This window comes from Oncorhynchus kisutch, unplaced genomic scaffold (genome assembly GCF_002021735.2).
Source record: "Oncorhynchus kisutch isolate 150728-3 unplaced genomic scaffold, Okis_V2 scaffold863, whole genome shotgun sequence".
In the NCBI taxonomy this organism is placed as follows: Eukaryota; Metazoa; Chordata; class Actinopteri; order Salmoniformes; family Salmonidae; genus Oncorhynchus; species Oncorhynchus kisutch.
In genome coordinates, this window is record NW_022262808.1 from 23,664 (window position 1) to 51,161 (window position 27,498).

The following is a 27,498-nucleotide window of genomic DNA, read 5'->3' on the forward strand; positions in this document are numbered from 1 at the left end:
ATCACTACTCTGGACGGCTCTGACTTAGAATACGTGGACAACTACAAATACTTAGGTGTCTGGTTAGACTGTAAACTCTCCTTCCAGACCCATATCAAACATCTCCAATCCAAAGTTAAATCTAGAATTGGCTTCCTATTTCGCAACAAAGCATCCTTCACTCATGCTGCCAAACATACCCTTGTAAAACTGACCATCCTACCAATCCTCGACTTTGGCGATGTCATTTACAAAATAGCCTCCAATACCCTACTCAACAAATTGGATGCAGTCTATCACAGTGCAATCCGTTTTATCACCAAAGCCCCATATACTACCCACCATTGCGACCTGTACGCTCTCGTTGGCTGGCCCTCGCTTCATACTCGTCGCCAAACCCACTGGCTCCATGTCATCTACAAGACCCTGCTAGGTAAAGTCCCCCCTTATCTCAGCTCGCTGGTCACCATAGCATCTCCCACCTGTAGCACACGCTCCAGCAGGTATATCTCTCTAGTCACCCCCAAAACCAATTCTTTCTTTGGCCGCCTCTCCTTCCAGTTCTCTGCTGCCAATGACTGGAACGAACTACAAAAATCTCTGAAACTGGAAACACTTATCTCCCTCACTAGCTTTAAGCACCAACTGTCAGAGCAGCTCACAGATTACTGCACCTGTACATAGCCCACCTATAATTTAGCCCAAACAACTACCTCTTTCCCAACTGTATTTAATTTTTATTTATTTATTTATTTTGCTCCTTTGCACCCCATTATTTTTTTATTTCTACTTTGCACATTCTTCCATTGCAAAACTACCATTCCAGTATTTTACTTGCTATATTGTATTTACTTTGCCATCATGGCCTTTTTTGCCTTTACCTCCCTTCTCACCTCATTTGCTCACATTGTATATAGACTTGTTTATACTGCATTATTGACTGTATGTTTGTTTTTACTCCATGTGTAACTCTGTGTCGTTTTATCTGTCGAACTGCTTTGCTTTATCTTGGCCAGGTCGCAATTGTAAATGAGAACTTGTTCTCAACTTGCCTACCTGGTTAAATAAAGGTGAAATAAATAAATAAAAATTCATGTTCAGGTGGTAACTTCGCTTCGTTGGCTAATTAGCTGCTGTTTAGCCATAATCAGCAGATTTTCGACCAACCTGACTCTACCTTCTTCGTTCTCATTTCGAAAGTCACTGGTGTCTTCAGAACTCCTATAGCTAGTTGCATTGAAATACCTATCGAAAATGCTCCATTATTAAATACAGTTTTGTGTAACGGATGTGAAACGGCTAGCTAGTCAGCGGTGGTGCGCGCTAAATAGCGTTTCAATCCTGACGTCACTTGCCCTGAGACCTTGAAGTAGTGGTTCCCCTTACTCCGCAAGGGCCTCGGCTTTTGTGGAGCGATGGGTAACGATGCTTCGTGGGTGACAGTTGTCGATGTGTGCAGAGGGTCCCTGGTATGGGCGAGGGGACGGTCTAAAGTCAATGTTACATTTGCAACAATTTATACGCCGCCATCTTAAGTGTCTTTGTGCAAGATTTTGGCTATTAATTGTGACTAGCGTTAGCACATTGCCTGGAAGTCTATGGGAATAGCTAGCATGTTAGCTGCTACCATAGATGTCAATGCATTGTGCATGCCTAGAAGTACATGGGAATAGCTAGAATGCTAGGTGCAGCCTTGGAGGGCATAGGCCCAGCCAATCATGAGTTTTTCCACACAGGCCTTATTACAGAGAAATACTTCCAAGCCCGGTAAGGTCTACACTTGTATTCAGTGCATGTGACAAACAGTTTGATTTGATGTCTGAGTGTTGCAGTGTGCCTCTGACTATCCTTTTTTATTTTAATTTTATTGTGCCATTTGGTTAAGGAATTTTATTTATACTTGTACATTTTTGCAATTACATCTACTTTTGACACTTAAGTATATTTAAAAGCAAATACTTTTACTCAATTAGTATTTCACTGGGTGACTTTCACTTGAGTCATTTTCTATAAAAAAAAAGCTCTACTTTTACTCAAGTTTGACAATTAGGTACTTTGTCCACGACCACACACACACCATTCAGGTGGATGTATTATCTTGGCAATGGAGAAATGCTCACTAACAGGGACATACAAATTTGTACACAGCATTTGAGAGAAATAAGCTGTGTGTATATGGACAATCTGTGATTTTTTTTATTTCTCATGAAACCAACACTTTACATATTGCATTTATATTGTGGTTCAGTGTAGTTTAGTCATTTAATATATTGGCAGGTGGTTTGGGTGTGCCCGTCACAATTTGTCGACTGAGGTAGCCTCCCACCAATAGCATTAGTAGCCACCGTACACCTACTGGTGGCATTTAATGTTAATCGTTCATTTTGGCAATATTTACTTAGTGAAGACATCTGTACAAAACATAATGAATGAATCCCTGATAATACTCAGGACAAAAAAGGAAAAAGAGATGTGGTTCCATGTTTTTATTGAGGCCTTGCTCTCTCATAATAATTCATTATAGCCTTTGTTGCACTCACACCAAGCATCGTCAACATCAAGACACCCATGGTTCCTCCCACGACGTAGATCATTGTCAAAGCCTCATCCCCTGCAAGGAAACAGACATATTGAATTATAGCTGCACTCTGTAAGGGTGATGTGTATGCTTCCATACAGCAGTCACGCCTTAAGCTAGCCTAAGGCAGCAATTTTTTTATAACCTTTAAAATGTTGATACATTTTGACCTTGAACTTTCCGGGTCTTCTCAACTCCCATCTCTAGTTGCAGGTGAAACATTGGAATTTAGTAAATGCTCCGTAATTAAATAACATTTTTGCTTCATGAAGTAATAGAACAGGACACCTTTAGCATCTCTGATATTTTAAGTAGAAATTGTCCACCAATATTTGATTTTAAAAGACGAAGTTCCCATTAATATTGACCACTTGGAAAATTTAATTAAATCTGATTTCTAATAATACTTTTACCCAACTTAGGACCAACATTTTCCCAAGTTTTCAGCATCATTGTAAAGCCCTAGATATTTTTGCTGCTTTGACAAAGTCATTTCTGAAGAGTTATTTATTTTGTGCGATTAGAGATACATTAAGAAAAAAACTTGTCCCTCATTATAAGGTCAAACCTATTACGTGAACTGAACTCACATTTTAATATGATGAGCCTAATCCATTTAAAATATTTTTTTCAAAAGACACATCTTAGTCAAATCATAATGTAAAAGCTGGTTCTACTCTTTCTGGTGGAATACTGAGCAGGTTGAGCATAACATGTTAATAACCCCGTTGGCCATATACAGGCTAGAAATGTTAAGTTGCTTTTTTTGTAACGCTTGCATTCAATTGTCCCTCCCTGTTGCATACAACAAACTACCATCCCCCGTCACATGAGGATTTAGGGCTGATTTAAGATGAAATCGTCAACCCTGTCACTTTAATTGGCACTTAAAATTACTATAGTCAGTGCCTATTATTTAACCTTGATGGGGAAAAAAACAAGTATTATGTTGAACATTTGTTCGTTATGACAGAATGTTAAAATCAGGTGAAAGAAAAAAAGGTACAACACTCAAAAAAGGGACAAATTTCCTGGAACGACCCAACAATTATACACCACCATCTTAGTCATCTCTCATTGATTGGGACAGGCGGGTGTCAAAGGGATGTCATTTACAAAATGGCCTCCAACACTCTACTCAGCAAACTGGATGCAGTCTATCACAGTGCCATCCGTTTCATCATCTAAGCCCCATATACCACCCACCACTGGCCCTCGCTGCATATTCGTCACTAGACCCACTGGCTCCAGGTCATCTATAAGTCTTTGCTAGGTAAAGCTCCGCCTTCTCAGCGCACTGGTCACCATAACACCCACCCGTAGCACGCGCTCCAGCAGGTATATCTCACTGGTCATCCCCAAAGCCAACACCTTTGGCCACATTTCCTTCTAGTTCTCTGCTGCCAATGACTGGAACGAACTGCAAATATCGCTGAAGTTGGAGACATGTCTCCCTCACTAACTTTAAGCATCAGCTATCCGAGCAGCTTACCGATCGCTGCAGCTGTACACAGCCCATCTGTAAATGGCCCATCCAACTACCTACCTTACCCCCATATTGTTGTTATTAACTTTATTAGCTCTTTTGCACACCAGTATTTCTACTTGCACATCATCATCTGCACATTATCACTCCAGTGTTAATTTGCTAAATTGTAATTACGTCGCTACTATGGCCTATTGCCTTACGCCATTTGCACACACTGTATATAGACTTTCTATTGTGTTATTGACTGTACGTTTTACACATGGAATAAACACTTGTTTGTGTCGCACTGCTTTGCTTTATCTTGGCCAGGTCGCAGTTGTATATGAGAACTTGTTCTCAACTGGCCTACCTGGTTAAATAAATGTGGAAAAAAATGAATTGACGCTTGATTTCTGAGTTGCGGTCATGACATGAAACACTTTGACGTGGACACCTAAGTGTCTCGATCGATCTGGAAGATCGGAAACAGACAATATGGTGGCGTACACATTGTTAAGATCACCTCATTGAGCAATAATGTATTTCATAAATGGAGCATTTTCTAAGTTCAGTTGAGAAGACACCGGTAAGTTCCAATTATGGAAGTATCGCCATGTAACAGTTTGTTGAAAAATTGCTGCTGGTACTTTACACGAGTTAAAAGGTGTAACGGCTGCATGGAAGCATTCACATATCACTGTTACAAACTGAATTAGTATCCAAGACATCATTTGGAGCATCCCCAGGTACCACAGGCCTGTTCAAGAATGTTACAGAAGTTTCAGAAATAAATGTATAGATTAAAACAATATCGGCAACGCTCAAAACGTTTCACATCACAGCAACTCACAGTTGGAGAGTTTGGTCCCTGGTGCCGCCTCGGGGGTGACCATCAGTGGTCCTGCAGACACGACCACAGCTACATTGATGTATGGATCCCATCTAGCTGTTGATCTCTTTGAAAGTCTCTGGGTGGTACAGTTCTACAGAGAATCATAGGAAAATAGGTTTAAAAAAAATAATGGCCAAGTCATTAATAAATGTGCATAACTGTTTGTCCGATCAATACAGATGTTTGTTGAGCAACGGTGAATATCAGCTTAAAAAGATGCACTATGCAGAAATCGCCACCATTTCCTAGTTGCTAAAATGCTAATAGTTTGCCTAATTTCAGTTTGTGACGAAACAAGTAAGTATAGTGTAAGAATCATTATACCATCTAAACCGCTGTGAAATATATTTTCCACAACCAAAAATATTATATTTTTCAGCCTTTGGAAGCTGGTGTTCAAAAACTAAAGAGACACAAAAACGAAACTTATGAATGGAAAGCAGAGAAATAGCTCATATAGAAAGAGCTACCACTTCTTAGACTTACTTTCAATTAAAATGACTGCTCTATAACTTATTTGTAAGGTCTAATACATGTCCTAATCATTCTTACCATTTTTAAATTGAACAACTTTATCTACAAAAGATTTTCAATATATTTATAATGGCAAATAGACTTGAACTTGTTAGAAATTTACCGTAGTACAGTCCTCATCGTGACTGCATATCCGGGCCAGGCAGTGCATGTAGATGGGTAACTCCTTGGGCATAGTGAACATGTGAATGGAGAATCTGCTCCTCTGTGACACACCGTTCACAGAGAGCCAATGAAAGGTGCTGTCAACAGGGCAGCTGAGGACAAGAGAATAGGGAATGATCGCAAACTGCTTTTTTTTTTTTTTAAGTCTTGAAAATCCAGGGTCATGCCCAGTAGGTTTGAAACAGAAGATAATGTTTGAAAACATGGAGGTACCATCTTGTCCAAAAACAAATAATATATTTTATACCTCAACAAAAGAACCCTATACTCTAATAACCTATGCCCCCCATCACATAATGCCTCTACATGACATTTTATATTGCTCGATTGAACGCAGCCCAGAGTTTAGAATACCATATTTCACACCAGGGTCATATCCACTAGAAATCAAACAGAAGAAAATTTACTAAAACAGACGAGGCTAGCTGAACTTCTCCAATAACAAACTCTTGTTTTTTGTGTGCACAAATGAATATGACCCAGGACAGTAACCCACCCATCTAGGAGAAAGAAGCCCTTGGTTTCGTCCTGTGGATCCGGGCTCTCTGTGGCCCAGCAGGAAATCACTTCTAGCAGGACCTCTGAGGCGAACGTGTTGTTTGTCAGGAGGGCCACCTCGAAGAAGAGTACATCGCTGAGGTGGAGGGCGATGGAGTCTCTGTAGCCGTAGGAGAAGGAGTTGTCACTGTACATGGTCATGGCCAGCCCCAGCTGATGGGAGGAGTTGTATTCCACCACAGAGTGGGAGGTGATCCTGGAGGGGTAGAGAGGGGATTGGTCAAAACACAGTTTTATGATTCTGATCCATTGTATGAATCAAAAGATTACTTGTACATTTCAAAAGGTACCGGTAATATTCCCTCCATTTGCAAGCCTTGCCAGGCTACAGGACCAGTTTTTCCTTGTAGGTCACATAATCAGTAACATCTCCTGGCCCCAGAATTACTCCGATCTCTCTTTTCTTACCACTCCAGATCTACGTTTATCTGGGTGTTGCGGACATAGTTCCGGGGGTAGATGCACTTCCAGATAACCTTGAGATCTCTTCGTGTGATGGTCCTCTCTCTGCTCAAGGTCACTGTCAGAGTGTTCCGGAACTCGATGTGTGTTCTGTTCACCTGGACACACACAAGCATGTAAACACACATTCGCACAAGCATACGCATGCACAAACATACAATCCCATTTCATCCACAGTGCTGTGCACAATGGCATAATTACATTACAGTAGTGCTTGGCAGGTATCCAGTGTGACCGGTTGTATAGATTCCATTATAATCCCTTTGCATATCTGAATGCATGATCACTCACCAGCCGTCTCGTTCCACACTGCGAGGGTTTGCGCAACACGTGGAAGTGGTAGAGCGTCTCGCTCTCCTCCATGGTACAACGGCCTTCATTCAAGACAACCGTCACGTCGCCACCAAAGTAGCCAATCAGGAAGGCTTTGGCAATACCTCCGGCCATCGATCTCGGCAGGCACTGGGTGAACATCCCTTTTTCTGTTGGAATTAATTAACTTTCTTTACCCCCAAAAGGATTCAACGTCGTATTCATTAGGCACAGAACGGAAGAAACCAGACTGAAACAAGGAGGGACTGCCTGAACTTCTCCAATAAAATGCATGTTTTCCATTGCAACACGTTTAAAACAAAACATTTTCCGTTGTGTGCCCTATTGAACATGACCTATCAGTAAACAGTGGTGGTGTAGTATTGAATACAAAAAAAAGGTACACCAACAGACATATTGCACGATAACAAGAAGCTAACTGACCATAACAGACAGGATGTGAGGCAGGGGTAGGAGGGGGAACGAAGGCGGGCCCGACGTCATAGAAGCCATGTTGACACACACAGGTATAGGAGTTCAGAGTGTTGACGCACAAAGAGTTGGCGTCACACCTGTTCAGGTCAGGCGTCGCACACTCATCTGGGTCTGTCCAAAAGGGAGGGTAAAGTTACCCCTAGGCGCTGCTTTTGGGTCAGTTTCTCATTTCCCCCACTAATGGTTAAGGTTAGAATTGGGAGAGGGGAAGCTGACTTTACCATGGACCATAAAAAAACAGCAGCAGCATTCTGTGTAATGCACAGAGGTTCCATTATTTCAGTGATGGCGTGCCAAGCAACATTCAAACCCCACATTTGGGACAGGTAACCACCTAGGTAACCAAGAATTATAGTTTGAACGCATCACACAAGTTTAAAAGACATGAAATGTTCAAAGAAATCTGACAATACTCCATGTGATGCTGTTGGTGGTTCTCTTACCATCCCAGTAGATGATCCCGTCCTTGACTGTGATATTGGGCGGCTGGAGGGACTGGATATGGTCCAGCTGCTCGCCAGGTGGTAGCGCTAAGTCTACGTCGGTTATGGAAGCGTCAAAGCCTTGAAAGGTAATCTTAGTTTTGGATTCGCCTTCCAGCTCCTTGAATGCAACCAACTCCACCCTGGTCTTAATTGGGTACTCTTTCAAAAGCTCCTCCAGCTATGGGCATGAGTAAATGTCAGTGAGAGGGAGGCCAGAGTTGTGTTCATAAGACCACATGACAGAAAACTTCAACATATTACAAAAAATAAAAATGTATTGTCAAGTCCAAGTAGTCCTTCTCGGTTTCAGTCAGTTTTATTCCATTTGGTGCCCAAAGACACTCACTAGTTTTTCATAGATGCGCTTCAGCTCAGCCCAGGGCTCAGTCTTTGGGTCCAACACCATTAACCAAGGCACAATAAAGGCTAGAACTGAGAAAACAAAACATCAACCCTACAGCGAAACAAAGCCATAAACATTGTGTACATGGAAAGTCTGAGTATAAGCCAAAGCAGTTTAATTTCATAAGTAATAGCATAAAAATGCACGAGAAGACAATTAACAAAGCACTTGTTTAAAGAAAACACTTTAACTGATCATATCAAGTACATGTAGAATAGCAAATCAGTTCCTGCAACATTAATTTCTTCCTCTCCTAAACCCACCCAACAATATAAACATCCATTTCTACCTCTCCTAAACCCACCCAACAATATAAACATCAATTTCTACCTCTCCTAAACCCACCCAACAATATAAACATCCATTTCTACCTCTACTAAACCCACCCAACAATATAAACATCTGGCGTACGTTCAGTAGACAAACGTCATGGAACATGGGATCGAAATTACGTGAATAGAGATTACGTGCTTCCTTACTCTACGCATCAGAGGCACGTTTGCACATGCCTATACAATACCAGTCAAAGGTTTGGACACACCTACTCATTCAAGGGTTATTCTTTATTTTTACTATTTTCTACATTGTAGAATAATAGTGAAGACATCAAATCTATGAAATAACACATGTGGAATCATGTAGTAACCAAACAAGTGTTAAACATGTCAAAATATATTTTAGATTCTTCTAAGTAGCCACCCTTTGCCTTGATGACAGCTTTACACACTCTTGGCATTCTCTCAACCAGCTTCATGAGGTTGTCACCTGGAATGCATATCAATTAACAGGTGTGCCTTAAGTGGAATTTCTTAATGCGTTTGAGCCAATCATTTGTGTTGTGACAATGTAGGGTCGGTATAGACAGCCCTATTTGGTAAAAGACCAAGTCCATATGGCAAGAACAGCTCAAATAAGCAAAGAGAAATGACAGTACATCATTACTTTAAGACATGAAGGTCAATCATTACAGAAAATGCCAAGAACTTTGAAAGTTTCTTCAAGTGCAGTCGCAAAAACCTTCAAGTGCTATGATGAAACTAGCTCTCACGAGGACCGCCACAGGAAAGGAATACCTAGAGTTCTCTGCTGCAGAGGATAAGTTCATTATAGTTACAAGCCTCAGAAATTGCATCCCAAATAAATGCTTCAGAGTTCAAGTAACAGACATCAACTGTTCAGATGAGATTGCGTGAATCAGGTCTTCATGGTTGAATTGCTACAAAGAAACCACTACTAAAGGACACCATTAAGAAGAAGAGACTTGCTTGGGCCAAGAAACACGAGCAATGGACATTAAACTGGTGCAAATCTGTCCTTGGTTCTGATGAGTCCAAATTCAAGATTTTTGGTTCCAACCGCCATGTCTTTGTGAGAGGCAGACTAGGTGAAGCATGTAGGTGGTGTGATGGTGCTTTGCTGGTGACACTCAATTATTTATTTAGAATTCAAGGCACACTTAACCAGCATGGCTAACACAGCATTCTGCAGTGATACACCTTCCCATCTGGTTTGTGCTTAGTGGGACTATCATTTGTTTTTCAACAGGGCAATGACCCAAAACACCTACATAAGGGCTATTTGACCAAGAAGGAGAGTGATGGAGTGCTGCATCAGATGACCTGGGTCCACAATCACTGACCATAACCCAAATTAGGTGGTTTGGGATGAGTTGGACCGCAGAGTGAAGGAAAAGAAGCCAACAAGTGTTCGCCATATGTATGAAGACAGTTGGAAAAGCATTCCAATGTGACTACCTCATGACGTTGGTTGAGAGAATGCGAAGAGTGCGCAAAGCTGTCATTAAGGCAAAGGGTGGCTACATAAAACATAAAATATATTTTGTTTAACACTTTGTGGTTACTACATGATTCCATGTGTGTTATTTCATAGTTTTGATGTCTTTATTATTATTCTACAATGTAGAAAATAGTAAAAATAAAGAAAAACCCTTGAATGAGTAGGTGTGTCCCAACCTTTGACTGGTACTGTATATATGATAATTCCACAACGTTGTTCCCTACTGAACACAGCCCAGATGACACCAACCTTGGTCTTCATTCGGCCTCAGGGTGGACGCCTCCGGCAGCACGAGGGCGTTGACGGAAACGTTGACTCCATCGAAACACACCAGGGCCGGGTCGGCGCTCCACTCGCCGTCACACTCTTCCCACACGTCCAGGGCATAGCGCGCACCCTCAATGAGCCCCAGGAGAGGGAGCAAAGGCTCCATCAGCCGGCCTTGCTGGATGGTCGAGCCATTGTCATAAGACAGCTGGTACTGAAAGGCCATGCCCTGTCTGGTCCCACCAATCCACAGCGCTGTAGAGTCCTCAGGACGGTAGCGCAGTTCTGAAACACCTCTGGGTCCTAGGAGAGAGAAGAACGGAGTAGGGTGCAGTTGACCCAAGATAGTAGCTAGTAGCTACTAAAAAACAATTGGATACCACGAAATTGGGGAGAAAAGAGAGTAAAAAGTCACACAAAAAAAATAGGATTGGGGGAAGGGAATGTGATCCTAGATCTGTACCTAGGGGAAACATCACCCCTGAGCAGAGAGAGGAGAAAGCAAAGACCCGCCCAACATAGCAGATACAGGTCTGCAATACTGTAGTGGTCTTCAATACTGGTCCTATAGTCTCTACAGGGTGGGCAGGTTTGTGTTCCAGCCCAGTACTGCTGCCATACATACTGTCTACTGAACTAATCATCAATCACTTGAATAGTTGAATCAGGTGTTGGATTGGAACAAAAGCATGTACATAAAAGCATGTGATCGCACTTTATTTAAATCACCAATCAAGCTGATTAAATGATTAGGTTATTGTTATTTTATCCATTCAATCCCCCCTAAATTAATCTCTAACCTAGTCAAAAATAGACATGAGCTGCCCAAAAATTGATCACGCAACCGCTCAACATGAGCCCAGTTTGGCTCCAGTTTACCTGTGCGAGCGAGTATGGTCTTGGCGCTCATGACCACGCTGTCTCCACACAGCGCCTCTACTCTAGCCAAGTACTGGCTGCAGGGCAGAAGGCTGGCCACCGTGTGGCTGGTGAGCAGGGTGGTGTAGTGGAGCACCCCCTGGTGGTAGATCCTGAACATGGAGATAGAAGAAGTGTTCCTCACCACCCAGCTCAGGGTGTAGTTGTCCGGCCCCGAGGAGGTCTGCCACAGGTTCTCGATTTCTGAGTGGACTAAAGAGAGGGCCGATAGTCATTTCCAAAAGTGTTCACCGTAAGCAAAGTAGGAGAAAGGCAATTCAAGACTGTGTAAAAACAGTTCCTTGGATCAACAGATGTAATGGGTTTACTTTGGCTGCATGTGAATAGAAGTGATTTCCTCTTTTCTCCTTCCCCTCATTTGCAGTGATCAGAGAACTCTGTTAGAATAGGTGAAAACACCCGTCCTACCTCCTCAGAACACCCGTCCTACCTCAGATTTGCGCATATAAAAGGGAAGGAGACGAGGGGATGAAACTTAAGGCTATTGACACTCAGCCTAGCATAGCATCAACTAGGTGGATCTTACCAGTATTCCCTTTGATGAGGACCATTCTGCTGTGGCGAGCCTCCGTGCCCGCCTGGCACACCGTCTGCAGGCCAAACTTCACCCTGCTACAGGGCGGCAGGTCAGATTGAGAGAATACAAAGGTGTCCAGTGTGTGCATGAAGGACCTCTCCTCCAGGACATGATTGGTGCCATTGAGGTAGAGGACCGTGACAAGGAAGAAGGAGAACTTGCGGTTGTCGGGACAGTCCCAGGACACTGTGACACTGCTGCTGTTCCACGTCGTCACCTGGAAATGTCTGGGGACTTCTGGGTCTGGATAGGAATAGCAATTATACAGCAATATGTAACAAAGTAATTACTTCATAAATATCAATACAACACAGTGCTGCTCATATCAGTACCGAGCTCATGGGATAAGTTACATTCCTCAAATCTATACTTTATTCTTTTATATCATCAAAAAGGCCTGTAAATAACAGTTTGAACCTTCTAAGAAAGATTGGTGCGATTACACAGGGTGACAATGACTAGAGCTACCAAGAGTGTATTCACTAGGAACTAGTGTATTAGTTTTGCTACATTATGCACTAATGAATACACCCCAACCGTACCTGTGATAGTGGAGAGACAGGTAAGCGAGTGGCTGCCTGCCACCTCCACACAGGCAGCATAGGAACTGCAGGATTCCAGGGCTGTGAAGCGGTAGTGGTTGGAGTGGGTACTGTCCACACTAAGGGCAGCGTAGGCCTTCATCTCAGAGTGGTATAGGGACACAGAGTGGACGGGGACAGGGGCAGCCGGGGGCTGCATCTTCTCTTTCCAGGACACCAGTAACATGGAGGTACTCCTGGACTCCAGCTTCAAGGGGTAGCGCACAGTGTGACCTAGGAGAGGAGATGATGGGAGTGATGACTACATTTATGACCTGCACACCAGTGGTACAGTGGGCAGATTCCCAGATCACCTGAATTCTGTCTCCATCTTGATTTCACTTTTGCTCTCACTCCCTTTTGAGTCTCATGTCTGTCTGCCTTTCTGAAGATCCATATGTTTCCATCTACCTACCTTCCTTCATCTCCCTCCCTCCATTTATTTATCCCTCTCCCTTTGTGGCTCTCTCGCTCGAACAAAGACGTAACAACGTTACCGAGCATGAGGATGAAGTTTGGGTCCTGATAGAGGTACAGAGTGCTGTTTTCACACGCAAACACCTCATTGGTGGAGAACAACTCCAGGGCTTCCTAAGAGCAATAACATGAGAATGGACAAACATTAATCTTTCATTCAAAAGGGACATTATGGTGACACCAGATAAGAAGAGAATGTCATCACTTATATTACAGGTCTACCCACCAGAGTGCTATTGATTGGCTGTTGGTCAGGTTTATGTATACTTCTGAACTCAATGGAATGTGAACCTTCAAGTGAAGAAAACAATTATACTGTAGCATGATCTAATGAACACCAATGGTAATCTCAGAATCCCAGAACAAAAATATTGCGTAATTTGTTTAGATCAATGGATACAGGACAGTGTTTGTACTTAAATAAAGTCAATGACTGGAAGTCCTATACTTACCTGGGAAGATGGAGAATATCCACTTCCGAACCATGACACCATAATGTAGTGTCAATTTGTGTTCCACAGTAGTGGCAACTGTCAAAGATGAAAACGTGTCCTCACTCCAAATGGATTTCAATTTGGTGGTGTTCAACCATAAATGTCCTTCTGGCCAACTGTAGAGAATCAAAGTGAACAAGACACATAGGTGTAAGTTAGTGCCAAGTGCATGGTTCAGAAGTTTGGCATGATTATGTGTATATGAAATACTAGACTTATTTACCTGCCAAACAAGGAATTGTTGCTGATTTTCCAACATATGGAGAAAGTAAAACTACTGCAGCTTCCTGCAGATTGTAAGAAGCTAACGTTACATGTCACAATTAACTCGTGAAAATCAACCTAACCCCGCGTCCCGGGAGGAAATTAACCTAAATATATATTTGTGTGTAACTCATAATTGATGTGGAAACAGCATAGCCACGCAGTATCAATTACATACACAACAATAACGCACTTAGCACGCACAGGCTACTTACCGAGAGATATCGTGTGAGGTACAAGAATGAACAATATAAATGGAAACGCGAAACAGGTCCTGCAAAAGGAAAGTCGGTGTTCTTTATCAATAATCATGGCCACCTTAATTCACCATTAAATTAATAATACAAGAACGAAATTAAGTATATGTTTAGCCTACATGTTTCTTGCGGCTGTTATTTTGCACTCAGGTATGGGTAAGCGTGATTGAGTTGACGAAAACAAACGACTGACCTGACGTCATCGACTAATAATGACTAACAGGTGCAGGTCAATCTGATTGGGCCCACTGTTTTGGTGCAGGTTTGATCACAAATTATTTGCACAATATCATATATTATGATGTTTAACTAATGTTACAGATATGGATTGGGGGGAGGGGAATCTGATCCTAGATCTGTATCTAGGGGAAACGTCACACGGAGCAATATTGTGACCACCCAAGAATGAGCTGAGCTTCACATCATGGGAACCTATTATCTCGTTAGGTAAAGGAAAGACCACCTGCCTCCCATTACTGGAAGTGCATCACAGGGTCCTGGCTATCCCAAGTATATCAGTCATGAGTCCTAATCCACAGTTGTCTGACAAGGGAAGTTCTGTCTGAGAACTGTCCATGATTCTCCAATTGGCCAAATTAGTGTCACGAGTATCCACACAGGCCACTGTAAGAACCAAAGATTCTTATTGTTAAACCCAAGATCGTTCACATGGGGCTTTTACATGGGAATCATTTTCACACTGTGAACACTCAATCAAGGAGGTGGGCAGAGCCAAGCGCAAACTAGAAATATATTATTGGTGCATATTAGTGTTCATTTGCATATTTCTGTTAGGGAACGCCTACTCTCTTTGTCTTTGTCTTGATTGATATAGTCCCTCTGACCTGCCACTGGACTTCCTCTCCTTACCAAATATGGTATGAAAAGGAAAGCCTGAAAAGGAATAAGCATTTCCCCCTTACTCATCTGTGTAGGAGTTTAGGCTTCAATTTTCTGCCCCAGCTAGGACGCAACTGGAGAATGATCAGACCTGACTGAGAGACCCTGGCTAATACTTTCTAATAATTCATTCAGGAAAGATGAAGAGCTGTCACTGTTTCTTGCTGCTTTGCTCACTGGTCTTTGCGCTGTCTTTTGCAGAGGAGGCAACGTTTGAGAATGAGATCGACCTTACAGAGTTTATTAGAAGGATTTCTTCCTCTGGACTACTGGTCAGGGATCAGCCTCTGGCTATCAACAGAGACCTTCGCTTTGAAACAAACTCACTGGAGGAGCTTGGAGATCCAGAGGATTCCATTCCCATCTGGACTGATGAGGAACCAGTCATCCAGAATACACTCAACACCGGGACTACCATCCCTGATATTCCTGACTATGGCCCCATAGTGTTGACCAACAATGGATTGATCAAGGGACTCACAGTGGAAAAGTCCCACATATTTTATGGGATCCCGTACGCGGACCCACCTGTGGCCACACACCGCTGGAAGCCCCCCAGACCGGTGACCCCGTGGCCGGGGGTCCACGACGCCACGTACCCGAGGAACGCGTGTATGCAAGGCTGCAGTGGCCCCATATCTGACAAGTGCCCTCAGAAGGTAGGGGACTAACACAGTTGGGCTCGATAATTATGTTGTTAGGATTTAGCACAATGTATGTGTGTGTCATGTGCAGCGTGTTGACAGTGAAACATGAAATTAACAAAGTCCTGAATAATCTCCTGATAACATCCAGGAATGTCTTTGATTCATCAATAATGTGAGTATTTTATTTGGCGTGTGAAATGGTGTGTGAAATGTGAATATTTGGTTTCTGAAATGAAATGTGTTTTCCCATAGGTGAGTGAGAACTGCCTCTACCTCAACATATTTGTACCTCTGGATGTGAACTTCAGTTCCCCTTTACTGACAACCCTGCCAGTGATGGTGTGGATCCACGGGGGAGATTTCATTGCTGGCTCAGCCTCCAAGCCCCTGTACGATGGGAGGTTCATCAGTAACTTCACTCACACTGTGGTGGTGAGCATGGCGTATCGGCTAGGTAAGATAGGTGTTCTTTAGCTCCGGGGTGGAGTTTCTCTAGGTACATATCTAGGATCCGTTTCCCTAACCTTAACCATTAGTGGGGAAAATGCCAAACTGACCAGGGTCCGTATTTCAACGGAACGTCACCCTACACCTCTTCACTATACAACCTTTATCTAGTTATCCAGGCTAGTTTCCATGAGATCAAATCGTTTCTTCCATAAGAGACCTGGAACAGGGCAGAGACAGTCCAGAGACCTTGTGATTCATTAGTGTGTTTGCTGATTACATTATCCTACACAGTCCCCAAACTAGGATGGTGATTTCAAACATTTCTGAACAGAGAGCTTGTCTGATTTAGCTTGCTGTATATATAATATACTTTTCTCAAGTGGACTTAGACTTCTACCATCCTCTCCTCAATAAATACCATTTGGTGGGTGTAGCGAGTTGCGACCCTGTGGTGGCCTGATCAATATGGGTATGTGAGACCATAGAGAAAAGGCCATTATCTGTGTGGCTGTCAGAAGAGGCTGGTGGGCAGAGATGGGAGGATGGGTTAATTGTTATGGCTGGAATGGCATAAATAGAACCATATCAAAGCCCCATGTGTTGATGTGTTTGAATCCGTTCCATCAATTCCACTTCAGACATTATGATTAGCCAGTCCTCCTATATCTCTGCCCACCAGTCTCCTCTGAGAGGTGTGTTGTTTTGTGTATAGTTTTTCATGGTCCAAGGAACTTGCTGTATCATTGCAGGGGCGTTTGGTTTCCTCGTCTCGGGAAAAGACCCCAAAACCTCAGCAACCGGGAATTATGGGATCCTGGATCAGCAGGTTGCTCTTCTCTGGGTTCAACAAAACATTGCTCTGTTCGGAGGCGACCCCAGCAAGGCAAGCACGTACACATTATCCTGGGTTGTGTTCATTAGAGCAGGCAAGGGAAAATATTTACAAAGGTTTCGCAATGGAAAACGAATTTGAGTGTTTCTTAGACTAGCCCACGTAGTCCCTGCCTGTTTATTTCTGTTTTTTTATCTATTTAACGCCTAATGATCCACAGTCACATCCACAGTCACATCCACAGTCACATCCACAGTCACATCCACAGTCATACAAAATGACAACATCTGATTTTCTTCCACCACCTCAAGTCCTTGATGATCTCAACGGACTCAAACTGATCTTTTTTTTTTGGTGCAGAGTTGGGGGTCACTTCTTTTTGTGCAGGGTTGGGGATCAGGTGCAGGGTTGGGGATCAGGTGCAGGGTTGGGGATCGGGTGCAGGGTTGGGGCTCGGGTGCAGGATTGGGCGTTAGGTGCAGGGTTGGGGATCAGGTGCAGGGTTGGGGCTCGGGTGCAGGGTTGGGGCTCGGGTGCAGGGTTGGGGCTCGGGTGCAGGGTTGGGGCTCGGGTGCAGGGTTGGGGCTCGGGTGCAGGGTTGGGGCTCGGGTGCAGGGTTGGGGCTCGGGTGCAGGGTTGGGCATCAAGTACCAGGTTGGTGGTCAGGGAAAGGGTTGGGGTTAATTCCATTTAAATTCTGTCAATTCGGGAAGTAAATATACATTTATATTCCAATTGTCATTGAACAGTGAATTGGAATTTCTGTCTACTTCCTGAATGGACTGAAGTGAAATGGAATTGATCCCAACTCTGGTCAGGAAAAACTCCAGATACACTGACCTAGATATTCACATTCTGACCATGTATAGGAATACCTTGTTGGTTGTATTTCAGCAGTGGTTGTTGTTGAATGACCTCTACATATCCCGTGGTGCTGTCGTGACTGATTTGTAGTGAGGCCACACCACTGGGAGAATAACAGCCTCTGTGAGGCACAGCGAAGCGCTCCTCCAGCCCTGATGACATTTCTCTGCGTGGTTATCAAGTGGGGAAAGATGCTGTCCGGAGATGGTGCTATGCTGCAGAGTAGGGTTGCAAAATTCCAGGAACTTTCAATTAAATCTCTAGTTTTCCAGAAGCCCTAGTTGTGCCCTACTGCAGACCCAACACAAACACATTCGTTGGATCATGCAGAAAGAGAAATTGCTGGCATCTCATACAAACAGCTAGTACCACACGCTGGTTGGTTCAGTAAAAGTGATGTTGAAAGCCTTTCAGTTCTGTATCCCAACTCCATCAAACAAAGATAAACAGCTTTATCATCCTGCGTTATATCTAAATGAAGCATAAAACCATCAGGATTATGTGTTTGTGTATTTTCTCTGTCTGTGGATATACAACACAACCTTGATTATGGCTCATTAACATCCAAAACAGGTGACCATGTTTGGGGAGAGTGCAGGAGCCCAGTCAGTGAGCCTCCATCTGATGGTCCAGAGCAGTAAGCCCCTGTTCAAACAGGCTGTGTTCCAGAGCCTACCCTTCTCCATCCCTCTCAAGACCAGGTCGGTGACCTCTAACTCCTAACATCTGGGTAGTGTTCATTAGGGCACACTGCAGCAAAAACAAGCATTTCTCATTGGACAGATCCACATTTATCTTCCTGTTTCAGTCCGTTTCTTTCCGTTGGCCGAATGTACACATGACTCAGCTGGTGGTCTTGATCGCGAACTCCTTAAAAGATGAAAAGCCGTTGTTGTTGTTTTGTTGACGAAGCTGAGCGTCGTGCAACGCAACAAAATAAATGTCAGTACGTATTCTACTGTTCTATTGCGCGTTCGATGATGGCAAAGTGAAAAATACAGTGTTCATTGTTTCCAGTAACTTCTTCGTCGTTATAATATCCCAAACAGACGTGGCGGTTTCACCATTCAGGATTTCAGGTTTAAGAAGGAGACCCTCACTTTGCTTCTATCATCTATATAGATCAACTTATCCTTCCCACATTTTGAATGAGTAATCCTTGCCATATGTGAAATTGACTACAAAAGTGAATCGCCGACCTTCCTGATAAGTGTTTTGTTATACGGCCTGTCAAGCTACAAGGAATAAATGGGATTAATTGAATTCAATCAATTAAATTCAATATTATTTCTCCCCTCAGGGTTACAGTTTAGACATGCTAATGCATCCAAGAAGATGAGGTACCTTTAAGTTCCAGTCCATGTCCTAGTAAAACAGTCATTCCATCTACAGCTGTCGTTACTCTCCTGGAAGAGATGTGGCACTACCTAATGTTCCCATTGAGCAGAAAGAGACTATCTGTGGTCTGTTTTCCTTGTTCCAGACATGATGCCCTGAAGCTGGGGAGGGACTTTGCCAGACAGGCCAACTGCTCTGTGAGCGACATCGTGTGCCTGCTGTCCCTCAGTCCTCAGGCTGTCCTCGCTGCCCAGATGAAGTCAAGTAGGAGACCAGTCTTCTTCTGTGTCTCTGTCTATCTGTCTGTCTCTGACTGACCGTTTTTTAGACCGAGTTGTGACCCAAATGGCCCCCTATCCCCATAGGGCTCGGGTCAAAGTAAGGAACAATTTGGGACACAACAAATGTTGACCCTCTACCTATCTAAGTTGGCCCTTATTCATGACAACATCAACATCTCAGAGTTGCTTAAGTGTGTTTCATTACAGAGCTTGTTGTTTAGCATTTTGAGTGGAGTCATTTTATGTATATTTGCAGGGTGTATTTTGGTAAGTAGCTAATTGTTGTTCTCTCTGACTCTCTCTCTTTCTTCCCCTTCCTCATCTCTCTCTCTCTGTCTCAGGTTCCAAAGTGGTGAATCCCTTCAGGTTCCTGGAGATCTTTGAGACCTGGGGGCCCTATGTGGATGGAGAGCTGATCAAGGAGCAGGCTGTGACTGCCTTCCAGAAGGGCCACTGGCAGAAGGAGAAACCAGTCCTCCTTGGTATGGACCACTGGAAATACCCTCACATTTAACCAGACAGCTTTTAACGGCTGGCCCCATAACACTTAATAATACATTTAATTTGGGCAAATGTCTTTCAGGGCACTCAAAGAACAACTTACAGTATATTAAAAGTAGGTACTCTGTACTAGTGAAGACATCTGTTACACACTTAAGGTTACAGAGATGGTTCGGTGCATGTGTGATGACGAGTAACCATTGCCAGAGACCTGAAGAGTTGCATTGGCTCCCCAAGTCTATGCTGGGCTTTGGCTAAGGGTGTGACTTAATTAGATTGAGTAGTTGAATGTTAGATGGTGAAGTGCAACTGGATCCTCTCAGCTGGCCACTCGACATAACACATCTGTAGGAGAGATTCTTCGTCCCTGATGTGTTCTGTGTCCTTCCCTTCTACAGGATCTATGGTTATATTCATACCAGGGTTCTGTTCATTAGGGCTCGCAAATGTTTAAAACCTTCTATAGAAAATGTAAATGATTCCAGATAGTCCCTCCCTCCCTGTTTTCATCCCGATTTCTTCTGTTTGGTGCCTAATGAACACAACCAAGATTATACTCAGAACGTTTGGACCAATATTTTGAAGGCATGCTGTTGACGGACAACAACCTTGCAGGGACCACTTCAGAGGAGGGGTGATATTTGTGTACGGGGTCTTCACCAAGCCTGTGTCTGCGGTGGAGTGCACCGTCTACACCGCGGCCATCTTCAAAACAGCACGCCCTCAGGATCCTACACAAGTACCTGCCCCTGTACAAGGACATTGACCGACGGGACATGCTGGCTCAGGTAAAATATGACTTTCACAGAGGGTGCGTCCCAATAATCTCTCCTTTCTCCCAAAGTGTGCACTTGTTCACTTCCCTTAATGGATTTGGCAGGAAATGACTGGTATGGAAACTCCAGCCTATGCCTACACCAATCCAATGCTTTTAAATGAGTAGTGAACGGGTCCAGACATCAGGAAGACGAGATCATTGGGACGTAGCCAGGGAGAAACTCAGTGTTGTCCATGCAAACATGTTAGATTAAAAAAAAAGACTAATCGAATGTAAAAAGGACATTGATTAATCATCCCAAAAAGTAATGTTTTACATTAAAGTCAACAAAGTTTTGGCAATGTTCATTGTCAGGCTCCAGATCAGTGGTTGTANAGCTGGGGAGGGACTTTGCCAGACAGCCAACTGCTCTGTGAGCGACATCGTGTGCCTGCTGTCCCTCAGTCCTCAGGCTGTCCTCGCTGCCCAGATGAAGTCAAGTAGGACCAGTCTTCTTCTGTGTCTCTGTCTATCTGTCTGTCTCTGACTGACCGTTTTTAGACCGAGTTGTGACCCAAATGGCCCCCTATCCCCATAGGGCTCGGGTCAAAGTAAGGAACATTTGGGACACAACAAATGTTGACCCTCTACCTATCTAAGTTGGCCCTTATTCATGACAACATCAACATCTCAGAGTTGCTTAAGTGTGTTTCATTACAGAGCTTGTTGTTTAGCATTTTGAGTGGAGTCATTTTATGTATATTTGCAGGGTGTATTTTGGTAAGTAGCTAATTGTTGTTCTCTCTGACTCTCTCTCTTTCTTCCCCTTCTCATCTCTCTCTCTCTGTCTCAGGTTCCAAAGTGGTGAATCCCTTCAGGTTCCTGGAGATCTTTGAGACCTGGGGGCCCTACGTGGATGGAGAGCTGATCAAGGAGCAGGCTGTGACTGCCTTCCAGAAGGGCCACTGGCAGAAGGAGAAACCAGTCCTCCTTGGTATGGACCACTGCAAATACCCTCACATTTAACCAGAACAGCTTTTAACGGCTGGCCCCATAACACTTAATAATACATTTAATTTGGCAAATGTCTTTCAGGGCACTCAAAGAACAACTTACAGTATATTAAAAGTAGGTACTCTGTACTAGTGAAGACATCTGTTACACACTTAAGGTTACAGAGATGGTTCGGTGCATGTGTGATGACGAGTAACCATTGCCAGAGACCTGAAGAGTTGCATTGGCTCCCCAAGTCTATGCCTGGGCTTTGGCTAAGGGTGTGACTTAATTAGATTGAGTAGTTGAATGTTAGATGGTGAAGTGCAACTGGATCCCTCTCAGCTGGCCACTCGACATAACACATCTGTAGGAGAGATTCTTCGTCCCTGATGTGTTCTGTGTCCTTCCCTTCTACAGGATCTATGGTTATATTCATACCAGGGTTCTGTTCATTAGGGCTCGCAAATGTTTAAAACCTTCTATAGAAAATGTAAATGATTCCAGATAGTCCCTCCCTCCCTGTTTCATCCCGATTTCTTCTGTTTGGTGCCTAATGAACACAACCAAGATTATACCAGAACGTTTGGACCAATATTTTGAAGGCATGCTGTTGACGTACAACAACCTTGCAGGGACCACTTCAGAGGAGGGGGTGATATTTGTGTACGGGGTCTTCACCAAGCCTGTGTCTGCGGTGGAGTGCACCGTCTACACCGCGGCCATCTTCAAACAGCACGCCCTCAGGATCCTACACAAGTACCTGCCCCTGTACAAGGACATTGACCGACGGGACATGCTGGCTCAGGTAAAATATGACTTTCACAGAGGGTGCGTCCCAATAATCTCTCCTTTCTCCCAAAGTGTGCACTTGTTCACTTCCCTTAATGGATTTGGCAGGAAATGACTGGTATGGAAACTCCAGCCTATGCCTACACCAATCCAATGCTTTTAAATGAGTAGTGAACGGGTCCAGACATCAGGAAGACGAGATCATTGGGACGTAGCCAGGGAGAAACTCAGTGTTGTCCATGCAAACATGTTAGATTAAAAAAAAAGACTAATCGAATGTAAAAAGGACATTGATTAATCATCCCAAAAAGTAATGTTTTACATTAAAGTCAACAAAAGTTTTGGCAATGTTCATTGTCAGGCTCCAGATCAGTGGTTGTAGGGCTAGACGGTCACGTCTGCAGCCAGTGGACTGTAGAGAGAGACCTCGGAGCGTGATGAGGACACATCTGCCCATCTCCTCGCTTCGTCTCACCGCATCTAGATGAGCCTTGTTGAGCTCTGGGGAGAAGGTTTCAGTAGGTACAGACCTAGGATCAGCTTCCCCTCCCCCAATCCTAACCTACAAAAAATGCTAAACTGACCTAAGATAAGCGTCTACTCTAGCGGTACCTTCACCCTACTCCCCATGCTGAAAATCTCTTACTCAATTCTCTGTGGGAATGATCTGTCCAAGTCCTCAAAAAAATCAGGACGGATTTAATCATTATAATTATAGGCTACCAAATTTGTATTAGGTTCCGATTCTTTTTTTGATTGACCAAACTATCACAATAACCCAGAGAGCTAGGTTTCTAACTGCCTGAATTATTTTAGAGGTAAACGCTTGACATTTTCTGATTTTAATCTGTGTAGAGATGGGTTACATCTGATAGTTTGGTTCTTCATAGTGCAACTCCACATGATTACCAGCAGAGGGTGCTAAAATACTAATGTCTGTTTAGGCTCCTCCCATGGCCATCCTCCTCAAAGAATCATTAGTGGTGCTGTCTGGAGCTGAGTGCCATTGTCTCTTTGAGATGTATACCACACAGTGGAAGCAAATCTTTAGGAAATAAGAGACACAGAGGAAGACTACCCAATCACAGTTTCCCCAAGCTACAGATCTAGGATCAGCTTCCCCTCCCCCTATCCTAACCTTAACCAGTATTGGGGGAAATGCAAAACTGACCAAAGATCAGTGTCTAGGGGCAACTTCACCCAGTCAGCCAGAGAGTTGACATCAGAGCCATATTCAGTATGCAGCCCAGGCTATTTCACTACCAGCTCAGGCTAGATGATGTTCAGTGTGGATTACAGGATAAACTGACTCCAACCACACTAGAGACAACAACAGACAATGAATACACAAACTGCATCAGTAGAATACATGCATTCACTGTAGTGAGGGAAACGCTCTCATTTCCAAGTCCACATCCAAAATGTGAAACAGAGAGCTCGGATGGTAAATAGCCTCAGGTACTTTCTCTGGAGGTTTTGAATCTAAAGTGAGAGATGAGTGTGCTGAGAGAGGCAGGGGGCAGAAGGTGACACTCCCATACCTGTTTAGTATTCATATACAGTTCACTGTCTGTGTGTGCCCAGTGAAGAGGAGCAGCATAGGAGGAAGGACCCCCCCTTCCTAAAGGACAGGTCCCAGGGGAGGGGAGGGTCATGACAAATGTCAGCTATTGCACTGAGGCCACATGGCTCAGCCTGGGAGGGGGAGAAGGAGAGATAAAGGGGAAGAGAGCGGGGGGGAGAGGGAGTGGTAGAGAAAGTGAACTGGGGAGGGGGAGATGAAGTGAGCTGTTGAGCAAGCGAAGGGGAGGTATCTGTGACCAACAGATGCATATCTGTATTCCCATTCCTGTGAAATCCATAGATTAGGGCCTAACGAATCTATTTCAATTGACTGATTTCCTTATATGAACTGCAACTCAGTCAAATCTTTGAAATTGTTGTATTTTATATTTTTGTTCCGTGTATATCCTTTGAGGACACTGAGGGTTACAGGTGTTCTAGATGATTCTGTGCCGCGTAGGCGGCTGCACTGAGTGTTTTCCTGAGTATAGTTTCCATGTAACAAGCGAGACAAAAGGCTTTGAGCAGCAGTTCTGTAGCACACACACTAGCCACTAGGGACTCTTTTCTCTTTGTTGAACTCAACGACCTCTCTGTTTACTCCCAGATTGCATTGACCTCAATGAACTCTCTGTTTACTCCCAGATTGTATTGACCTCAATGACCTCTGTTTTAGCCCAGATTCTATTGAACTCAATGATCTCTCTGTTTAAACCCAGATTCTATTGAACTCAATGACCTCTCTACTTACCTCCAGATTGTGACAGACTACGTCTTCCTTTGCCCCTCCCGCAAGGCAGCCCGGGCAGGCACCAAAGTGGGCAGCGCCGTGTGGATGTACGTCTTCGACCATGTGATATCGGACCACAGTGTGTGGTCCGGTCTGTCCTTCTGCTACGAGCACGTGTGTCATGGTGCTGAGCTGCCCTTCCTCTTCAATACTGCCTCCATGGCTAACTTCACGCTGGCCCCACCCGAGAGGCTGCTGTCCAATCGGATGTTGTGTTACTGGGGGACATTCGCCCACACCGGGGATCCGGCCTCACGGATGCAACAGAGCGGCTTCTGTAGACAGCAGCGCCTGCCGGCCTGGCCCCGCTACTCGGACACCAGCTCCTGGTTGGTCATGAACTTCACTGTCCGCTCCCATGCCCAGGTGGGCACCAGGGACCATATCTGTGACTTCTGGGACAAGCTGGGCATCTATTAGGGCATAGGGGTGGGCATGGGGCGGGCAAAGGTGTTGGTATTGGTTATGTATGCATACATAGAGTGTTATGTCACATTTGGCAATTCACCCTACAGTCGGAATGGTTGTCACCCTGTACACACCATTTATAGAGTATGACTTACACTTAGAGATGATTTGTGAAGCACTTATGTAGGAGGGGAAGAGAAGAAGATGATGAGGGGAAGGAGGGGAAGACTAGGGGAAGGAGGGGAAGACGATGAGGGGAAGGAGGGGAAGACTAGGGGAAGGAAGAGAAGAAGACTAGGGGAAGGAAGAGAAGAAGACTATGAGGGGAAGGAAGAGAAGAAGACGAGGGGAAGGAGGGGATGAAAAGGTGCAGTCATCCTTCTCTCCCCTGACGTATGAAACATATCTGTGTATCTACTTTGGAAGAATTGCATGTTTAGTTTTCTAACCATTTCTCGTCCCCAGCTGCTTCATTTGATGTGATTTGTGCAGTGATTTGTTGGCTGCGTACTTGAGAACTCCTACATGAATACCCCACTGTCGCTGTACATGTGAATCATTTTGGATAATGTTTTTCTATGACAAATAAACCACAGTGAGAAATACTCAATGTTATCTTCGTAAAAAAGCATGGCCATTGGGTTGAGCACCATGTAGGGTGCACATGGTAGATTGGTCATTCAGATGCATGCTGGGTCAGAACGACCTGAAAACATACATACTGATGATTGACATCTAGTAGGTCTCCCTAGCTTACTTGTTCCCCCCTCTTCTCTCTAGCTCTCTCTTTCCATCCCCCCCTCTTCTCTCTAGCTCTCTCTTTCCATCCCCCCCCTCTTCTCTCTAGCTCTCTCTTTCCATCCCCCCCCTCTTCTCTCTAGCTCTCTCTTTCCATCCCCCCCTCTTCTCTCTAGCTCTCTCTTTCCATCCCCCCCTCTTCTCTAGCTCTCTCTTTCCATCCCCCCCTCTTCTCTCTAGCTCTCTCTTTCCATCCCCCCCCCTTCTCTCTAGCTCTCTCTTTCCATCCCCCCCTCTTCTCTCTAGCTCTCTCTTTCCATCCCCCCCCTCTTCTCTCTAGCTCTCTCTTTCCATCCCCCCCCTCTTCTCTCTAGCTCTCTCTTTCCATCCCCCCCTCTTCTCTCTAGCTCTCTCTTTCCATCCCCCCCTCTTCTCTAGCTCTCTCTTTCCATCCCCCCTCTTCTCTCTAGCTCTCTCTTTCCATCCCCCCCCCTTCTCTCTAGCTCTCTCTTTCCATCCCCCCTCTTCTCTCTAGCTCTCTTTCCATCCCCCCTCTTCTCTCTAGCGCTCTCTTTCCATCCCCCCCTCTTCTCTCTAGCTCTCTTTCCATCCCCCCCTCTTCTCTCTAGCGCTCTCTTTCCATCCCCCCCTCTTCTCTCTAGCGCTCTCTTTCCATCCCCCCCTCTTCTCTCTAGCGCTCTCTTTCCACCCCCCCTCTTCTCTCTAGCTCTCTCTTTCCACCCCCCCCTCTTCTCTCTAGCTCTCTCTTTCCATCCCCCCCCCTCTTCTCTCTAGCTCTCTCTTTCCATCCCCCCCCCTCTTCTCTCTAGCTCTCTCTTTCCATCCCCCCCCCTCTTCTCTCTAGCTCTCTCTTTCCATCCCCCCCCTCTTCTCTCTAGCTCTCTCTTTCCATCCCCCCCCTCTTCTCTCTAGCTCTCTCTTTCCATCCCCCCCCTCTTCTCTCTAGCTCTCTCTTTCCATCCCCCCCTCTTCTCTCTAGCTCTCTCTTTCCACCCCCCCCCCTCTTCTCTCTAGCTCTCTCTTTCCACCCCCCCCCCTCTTCTCTCTAGCTCTCTCTTTCCATCCCCCCCCTCTTCTCTCTAGCTCTCTCTTTCCATCCCCCCCCTCTTCTCTCTAGCTCTCTCTCTCCCTTCCTACCAACCCACATGCTCACAGGGGCATAACATAAAGTATCGATTTCACAGCAGTAAGTCCAGATCAATAGAAAAGGTTATCTAGAATCTCAAAATGGCCCTAAAGGCAACTGAGGTCATGTGGGTAATTCCCTCTTGAACATGTCTACTTCCTTGTTAAACAGCAGGGCTACAGATTACAATGCATTTTCAATAGTGGTGTAGGGTGAATTTGCCCCCAGATGGTTCTTTTTTTTAATGTATTTTTTTGAACCTTTATTTAACTAGGCAAGTCCGTTAAGAAGAAATACTTATTTTCAATGACGGCCTAGGAACAGTGGGTTAACTGCCTGTTCAGGGGCAGAACGACAGATTTGTACCTTGTCAGCTTGGGGATTTGAACTTGCAACCTTTTGGTTACTAGTCCAACGCTCTAACCACTAGGCTACCCTGCCACCCCAAATTAAAGTTAGGATTGAGGGAGGGGAAGCTGGTCCTAGATCTGTTCCTTGGGGAAACTTCACAGA

General features: G+C 44.5%; 3 protein-coding genes across 4 annotated transcripts; 2 read left to right on the top strand and 1 right to left on the bottom strand.

Annotated features, from left to right (window-relative positions):
• Nucleotides 1-2,450: 2,450 nt before the first annotated feature.
• Nucleotides 2,451-14,393, bottom strand: LOC109876432 (uncharacterized). 2 transcript variants are annotated; one of them, XM_020468854.2, is made up of 19 exons: nucleotides 14,104-14,393; nucleotides 13,943-14,001; nucleotides 13,687-13,750; nucleotides 13,422-13,579; nucleotides 13,196-13,260; nucleotides 12,990-13,083; nucleotides 12,454-12,726; nucleotides 11,861-12,154; nucleotides 11,275-11,526; nucleotides 10,378-10,698; nucleotides 8,275-8,360; nucleotides 7,887-8,106; nucleotides 7,393-7,554; nucleotides 6,928-7,118; nucleotides 6,583-6,734; nucleotides 6,113-6,370; nucleotides 5,555-5,708; nucleotides 4,876-5,008; nucleotides 2,451-2,590 (listed from the first exon to the last, which is right to left on the bottom strand). In XM_020468854.2, coding segments are annotated over exons 1-19 (3,063 nt in total). In that variant the 5' UTR covers nucleotides 14,106-14,393; the 3' UTR covers nucleotides 2,451-2,465. The 2 variants fall into 2 exon arrangements, with proteins under 2 accessions (XP_020324443.2, XP_020324441.2); XM_020468852.2 differs by lacking the exon at nucleotides 14,104-14,393 and having other exon boundaries at nucleotides 13,943-14,088.
• A 498-nt stretch (nucleotides 14,394-14,891) lies between these two features.
• LOC116362676 (crystal protein-like) lies at nucleotides 14,892-20,441 on the top strand. The gene is made up of 7 exons (XM_031816752.1): nucleotides 14,892-15,543; nucleotides 15,784-15,985; nucleotides 16,731-16,864; nucleotides 18,251-18,378; nucleotides 19,161-19,279; nucleotides 19,638-19,778; nucleotides 20,413-20,441. The coding sequence occupies exons 1-7, from the start codon at nucleotides 15,025-15,027 to the stop codon at nucleotides 20,433-20,435; spliced, it is 1,266 nt and encodes a 421-aa protein (XP_031672612.1). The 5' UTR covers nucleotides 14,892-15,024; the 3' UTR covers nucleotides 20,436-20,441.
• Nucleotides 20,442-20,915: 474 nt separating this feature from the next.
• Nucleotides 20,916-25,705, top strand: LOC116362672 (cAMP-regulated D2 protein-like). The gene is made up of 4 exons (XM_031816731.1): nucleotides 20,916-21,054; nucleotides 21,408-21,548; nucleotides 22,183-22,355; nucleotides 24,660-25,705. The coding sequence occupies exons 1-4, from the start codon at nucleotides 20,916-20,918 to the stop codon at nucleotides 25,110-25,112; spliced, it is 906 nt and encodes a 301-aa protein (XP_031672591.1). The 3' UTR covers nucleotides 25,113-25,705.
• The last annotated feature ends 1,793 nt before the right edge of the window (nucleotides 25,706-27,498 follow it).

Excerpts from the sequence above, each read along its gene's own strand:
- LOC109876432 (XM_020468852.2), bottom strand. The coding sequence starts at position 14,039 with ATGATTATTGATAAAGAACACCGACTTTCCTTTTGCAGGACCTGTTTC. Across the intron at positions 11,527-11,860 it reads CCTCATCAAAGGGAATACTG|TCCACTCAGAAATCGAGAAC; the intron begins GTAAGATCCACC and ends CCCTCTCTTTAG. Across the intron at positions 10,699-11,274 it reads GACCATACTCGCTCGCACAG|GACCCAGAGGTGTTTCAGAA; the intron begins GTAAACTGGAGC and ends TCTCTCTCCTAG.
- LOC116362676 (XM_031816752.1), top strand. The coding sequence starts at position 15,025 with ATGAAGAGCTGTCACTGTTTCTTGCTGCTTTGCTCACTGGTCTTTGCG. Across the intron at positions 15,544-15,783 it reads CTGACAAGTGCCCTCAGAAG|GTGAGTGAGAACTGCCTCTA; the intron begins GTAGGGGACTAA and ends GTTTTCCCATAG. Across the intron at positions 16,865-18,250 it reads TCGGAGGCGACCCCAGCAAG|GTGACCATGTTTGGGGAGAG; the intron begins GCAAGCACGTAC and ends CATCCAAAACAG.